The sequence below is a fragment of the Mastomys coucha genome, unplaced genomic scaffold (genome assembly GCF_008632895.1).
Source record: "Mastomys coucha isolate ucsf_1 unplaced genomic scaffold, UCSF_Mcou_1 pScaffold21, whole genome shotgun sequence".
NCBI classification, from domain to species: domain Eukaryota; kingdom Metazoa; phylum Chordata; class Mammalia; order Rodentia; family Muridae; genus Mastomys; species Mastomys coucha.
The window spans coordinates 92,565,241-92,571,586 of NW_022196904.1; the positions used below are offsets into that span (position 1 = coordinate 92,565,241).

Sequence of the window (6,346 nt, forward strand, 5' to 3'; positions counted from 1 at the left end):
CGTATGAGGTGACTTCTAATTCTATTTCAGCTCAGATTAGTCATTATGTAAAGAAAGGAAAGATTTCCGTAGCATTTGACCTAGATGTGCAGAGTGTTAACAGGAAGTGCTGATATCTCTCAGTCTGGAACATATTTCTCTCATCTTTTTTTGTAGTCTTTTATGGATACAGGTATGTAAGTCACTTTTGTTCATTATAGGACCAGCAAGTGGTAATAAAAACCCACAGTGCTTATAAAATAAGAAACTAAGATTTTTAGCATTTTTGAGATTGCTTTTTTTCCTTTTCCTCCCTGCATGTGCACAACTGGCAATAATATAGATCTGTGTGGAAATTACATTACTTCAAAACTTAATCAATTGAGGGGAAAGTAAACTACAATTAACTTAGAGGTTTCTAAAAGATTATAATCATTAAATACTCCCTCAATAAGAAAACAGAAAAATACTAACTTGTTAATAACTTAACTTCTAATTAAAGACAAAGAGAATTCAGAGAGAGAATGTTTGATCTGGAGTTAAATAAGAAACAAATATGTTAGGAAAACTACAAAAGAAATGCAAAACAGTATGAATACATGTTTTACTCTGGATTTTTATTAAAAAATAAATTCTCCAAACACTAAAAGTATTTAAGAATGATTGAAGTAATGACATCTGTAATAGTAATATCTTTGTATAGTAATTTTGTTTATTTAAGTGGTTGAATCTTAAGTACAATACTCCCCCCTTACCTATCCTCAATTCAGACATCATTTCAACAACAACAACAAAAAAAATGTTTACCCTATGTGTTTTTTTAAGTGGAACTATACAAGAATTTAAACACAATTTACTTCACCATATTGAAACAAAGTATATAAGACTGCAGACTAAAAATAACATTCATATTAATAGAAAACAAACATCATTGAGAATATAAATATATAATACAAAACACACACACAAATACACACACACACACACACACACATATACATGTTACAGAAGAAGGTGATCAAGGTTGGAGAACAGAGTACTTTTAGAGAGGGCAGAGGGAAAACAGGAGAATATCCATGTCATGAAGTGCTAAGATATTGTAAACTTTTTCATGATTCATTATTTACTCAGTGCTTACTGATACTACTAAAACAGTGAATATACATTTCTTTGCCCTTTTTATCATAACTTTGCTAAATGGAGAAATGTTTCTGGACAAAGACATAACAAAAATTATTCATGTACATACATATGTACATATGTATATAAAGCAAAGTATATACATATATATGTACTATCACATGCAAACAAATATCACTTTCAATTGAATATTTTTCATAAGTATACAGACATGTCTTCTTTCTAGAATATACATAATAAGCTTTTATTTGGAAAGTTTGGGTGTCTATTGTATATGCTTACGGTGTTTGTTTATGATGAGATAGACATGGAAAGAGAAGAAAGTGAAGGAGATGGGTTAAGGCAGAAGACCCCAATGGAGGAGTTAGAGAAAGAACTGAAGGAGCTGAAGGGGTTTGCAGCCCCATAGGAAGAACAACAATATCAATCAACCAGACCACCAAGAGCTCCTAGGGACTAAACCACCAACAAAAGAGTACACCAGGAGGGACCCATGGCTCCAGCCACATATGTAGCAGAGAATGGCTTTATCTGGCATCAATGGGAGGAAAGTCCCTTGGTCCTGTGAAGGCTCGATGCCCCATTGTAGAGGAATACCAAGGCAGTGAGGTAGGAGTGGGTGGGTAGGTGGGTGGGTGAGGGAGCACCCTCATATAAGCAGGGGAGAGGGGATGGGATAGGGGATTTTTGGAGGGGAAACCTGGAAAGGGGATAACATTTGAAATGTAAATAAATAAAATATCCAATAACAAAAAAAACTGGACTCTGAATTAAAACATTCATACCTAGAAAATATATGTGGACATTCTTGAATCTACATCAGTCTTATCAGTAAAATTCTGTATGTGAAAGATGCCATGTGAAATCCGATTCAGTCTCTGATTGTGTGAATCTAGGTGACAGCACAACACAGAAGGACTATTCCCAGCACTTGCTGCCAGTCTAGTTGAGAAGCCATATACCTGCAAGCTGAGGCAGCATGCCCCATCTCAATAGCACCATCTTCAGGCCTTCAGTGCTGATTCTGACTGGGATTCCTGGCCTGGAGCCTGTGCAGTTCTGGATTGGGATTCCTTTCTGTATCATGTATATCATCGCACTTTTGGGGAATTCTCTGCTCCTAATTGTCATCAAAGTGGAACGAAGCCTCCATGAGCCCATGTACCTCTTCCTAGCAATGCTGGGTGCAACGGACATTTCTCTTAGCACTTCCATCTTACCTAAAATGCTAGGAATATTCTGGTTTCACCTTCCAACCATATACTTTGATGCCTGCCTCTTACAGATGTGGCTGATTCACACATTTCAGGGTATTGAATCAGGCATTTTGTTTGCCATGGCAATGGACCGCTATGTGGCAATCTGTGATCCTCTGAGACATGCATCCATCTTTACCCAGCGACTCCTCACTCAGATAGGAGTAGGAGTCACACTTAGAGCAGCCCTGCTTGTAGCTCCATGTCTCATTCTCATCAAATGCAGGTTCAGATTCTACTGGACCACTGTTGTTTCCCATTCATACTGTGAACACATGGCCATTGTGAAGCTGGCTGCAGAAGATGTTCATGTTAACAGGATCTATGGTCTGTTTGTGGCCTTCAGTATACTTGGACTGGACATAATTTTTATCACACTCTCCTACATTAGAATATTTATAACTGTCTTCAAACTCCCTCAAAAGGAAGCTAGACTCAAAGCCTTTAACACATGTGTTGCCCACATTTGTGTCTTCTTGGAGTTTTATCTTCTGGCCTTTTTCTCCTTCTTTACGCATAGGTTTGGCCACCATGTTCCATCCTACATTCACATTCTCCTGTCCAACCTTTACCTACTTGTCCCACCTTTACTCAATCCTATTGTTTATGGTGTGAAGACCAAACAGATTCGAGATCAAGTATCCAAAATTTTGTATTGTTAGTATTCTTGATTTTTCATTTACTTTTGTTTCAAATAGCAAATCTTACTCAAACCTCTTTGATCTCTCTCTCTCTCTCTCTCTCTCTCTCTCTCTCTCTCTCTCTCTCTCTCTCTGTGTGTGTGTGTGTGTGTGTGTGTGTGTAACAACATGTAAGAGACGGAGGTCAAGATACAGTCCACCTTGTTACCTTGGTTGTTGTCGTTTTATACTTTGCTTGTTTGAAACTGCCCTCTTATCGCCTAGGGTTCACAATTAGATTGCTCTGGCAGGGAAGTCTTCATTTGCCTTTCTAACATATTTTTAACTAAAATATGTGCCATTACACCCAAAGTTTTTCATATGTTCTAGTCATTGAATTCATGGTTGAGCAGCAAGCATTTAACTAACTGAGTTACCTTGACAACTCTAAACCTTTGTTCCTAATAACTGTTTAATTTACTTCCCTCTGGACAGGTACTAAACATTAGTTTGAATTTTTTCTCACAGTATGGTAAAACCTTGACTACACCTTAGTTGATTCAATCTATTTCTGTTATAGATGTAATTGAAACAAATTTAATCATGTTTAATCTTAATTTACCATAAAACAGTAATATTTATGTACAAATTAAACTCTTAATAATGAATGATTTTCAAAAAAGTAACTCTACATGTTAAACACTTTAAGTGCTTCTAAAATGTACAAAGTGAAATTGATATCACTATGCACGAACTTCATTTGAATGTGCTGAAGTTATCACTTGTTTTCAATTTTTTAAAATCACACTCAGCTTCTTTAATAGGTTGGATAAATGTAGCTCATTAGTTGTATCCCTGTGAAATGAATGTATGTGGATGGGCTGATACTAAGTTCTAGTTCCCTAATTGGTTCTTAGATCTGTCAATAAAGAAGGCCAGAAGACAATTGCTGGGCAGAAAGTACAGGTGGGACTTCCAGGTCCCAAGAGAAATAGGAGACACAAGGAAAGAGAGGGTATTTTCCTGCCATGCTACACAAAGAGTAGAAAGCAGCAGTCATATAAGGTCTTGCGGCAGCTAGGGCCTGCAGCCTCTGCTATGGGTAGAGGGGCAAGGAGGTTGGTGAGGGCTAGCTGATACAAGCCACTAAGTTGAGGGCAGGAAGAGAAACAGCAATAATTGATAACGGCATGCCTTTCCAGGCAGGACATTCTGCACCCAGCAATTGTGCCTAGCTGGCAAGTTCTAAAATAATAAAGCTGTCTGTGTGTCCTTTATCTGGGGTCTCAGGAGTGGGCTGTTCCTGGAGCAAGGGTCCTGGGAGTGGGCTGGTGGAGGTCGACCTCTGGAGCAAAGGCGGTTGCAAAGAGAGGCTGGCCACTGATCAAAGGTGGTTAGGAAAGAGAAGCTGGGTCAGTGCTGGCTGCTCAGTAGAACAAAAAAGGAGTCAGGAGTGAGCTGGTAGCATAGCAGCTCCTGGGCATAGGCAGTAGCATGTTTTTAAAACTATACCCAACAAATGAATATTAATTTGACAATAATTTTTGAATATATACATTTATATTCAATTGTATTCTTCTCTTTTCAAGATCATATATGATGTAGCATTACTAATATAAAATTAAGCCCAGCTCTTAGGAAGCAGAGACAGGGATGCAGAGGGGGCAGACACCCATGCTATAGGGCACGTGTGGAGATCAGAGAACTTGCAGAAGTCAGCTCTCTTCTTCCATCATGTCGGTTCCAGGGATCAAACTCAGACTGCCTGGCTAACTGAAGGACCTATTAACATATCAAAGTGGGACCTGGGTAGCCAAAGGCTTGTGGAACAATTTGCCTAAGTTTTATTGTGACTACTGTGATATGTATCTTACCCACGATTCTGTCTGTGAGGAAGACACGCTGCTGTGGTCTGAAACACAAAGAGATTGCGAAAGACTGTTACCAGAAATGGATGGAAGAGCAGGCCCAGAGCCTGACTGACAAAACAACGGCTGCATTTCAACAAAGAAAGACACCCCCAGCCCCATTCTCTGTTCCTCTGCCTCCAGGGGCCATGATCCCACCTCCCTCCAGTCTCCGGGGTCTTCCTCAGCCTGACCTGATGCCTACACTCCACATAGGAGGCCCTCCCATGATACCAATGATAGGTCCCTCTCTTCCTGGGATGATGCCTGTGGGACATGCTCCTGGGATGAGACCACCTATGGGAGGCCACATGCCCATTATTCTCGGGCCTTCAATGATGAGACCTCCTGCCCATCCTGTGATGGTGCCCACGTGGCCTGGTGTGACCCGGCCACACAGATTTTGTATTCTTGTTGTGTTTCACCAGGAGACCTTGGGACTGAGCCTGAGTGTTTAGTAGATGCATGACAAGGAAACTTCCCTTCCTAACATAGAGACTACTTTTGGAGGGAGAAGTGATAGAAAATAGTGCAGTTTTCACTTATATTGTGAAATGTGAAAATAAAATCATTAATTCTTTTAGTTAAAAACAAAACAAAACAAAACAAACAAACAAAAAAAACCATATCAAAGTGGATGCTGCCTCCCAGCATTGCAAATACCTGTTACAGCATTCTAGTTCTTTTCTGCAGTTCTCATCCCAGCACCCTACCTTAAACTTCTATAGCTCCTGAATTTCACTCCCTTTCCCCACGCTTTCCCTATATAATCCATCCATTCCAACCATGCATGGGCTATCGTTTCTCTACTCTTTTATTCTTTTATTTCCCTTCTTCTTCTCTTCTTCTCTTGCCCTTCCCTCTTCTTCCTCTCCTCTTACAGCCTGGTCTATTCTGCTGGCCAGATTTAATCTGCACTTTCCAGATGCCCCTGACTGTTAAGGCCTTCATATCTATAATCAAAATCTTCTCTTCAGCCATACCTAAGAGTGGTCATGCCCTCATTCTCACTCAATGGTTATATAAAATAATACTTTTAATAAAGAAATACAATTTCATTAAATTTTATACTACCCTTGCAAAGTTTCAAATGAATAGTAAATATGATGAAAATACAAACTGGTATTTGGAATGCCTGGACTTCTCCTTGAGGATAGAAGTTGCAGACATCAAATAGGAGAAAACCTGTAGCTGAGAATCAACATCTAAGAAGATATCAATAGATACTAAAAATTTTGATAATGATCTAACCTCTAGGAAAATAAATTCATACATGATATATTTGTGGTGGGCATTTCTGTGTCTAAGAGTGGCTATGGAATTGTGGACTCCCAAGCTTACCACCCTTTCTGACCAGGGATGCTTTTAGACCTTCACAAATAAGATGCCCCATCCTCCTCTGCCAGGTAGTCAACATCATTGTGAAGAAGGAACTTGAATTCCG

The 6,346-nt window shown here is 39.3% G+C and overlaps 1 protein-coding gene and 1 pseudogene across 1 annotated transcript; both read left to right on the forward strand.

Annotated features, from left to right (window-relative positions):
• The first annotated feature begins 2,098 nt into the window (after positions 1–2,098).
• Positions 2,099–3,037, forward strand: LOC116100721 (olfactory receptor 52A5-like). Its single transcript, XM_031384458.1, has one exon. It carries the CDS (start codon positions 2,099–2,101, stop codon positions 3,035–3,037), a length of 939 nt encoding a protein of 312 aa, XP_031240318.1.
• A 1,056-nt stretch (positions 3,038–4,093) lies between these two features.
• Positions 4,094–5,360, forward strand: LOC116101318 (annotated as a pseudogene).
• Positions 5,361–6,346: the final 986 nt, after the last annotated feature.

What these genes read in the sequence shown, in the direction of transcription:
- LOC116100721 (XM_031384458.1), top strand. Translation starts at nt 2,099, where the DNA reads ATGCCCCATCTCAATAGCACCATCTTCAGGCCTTCAGTGCTGATTCTG.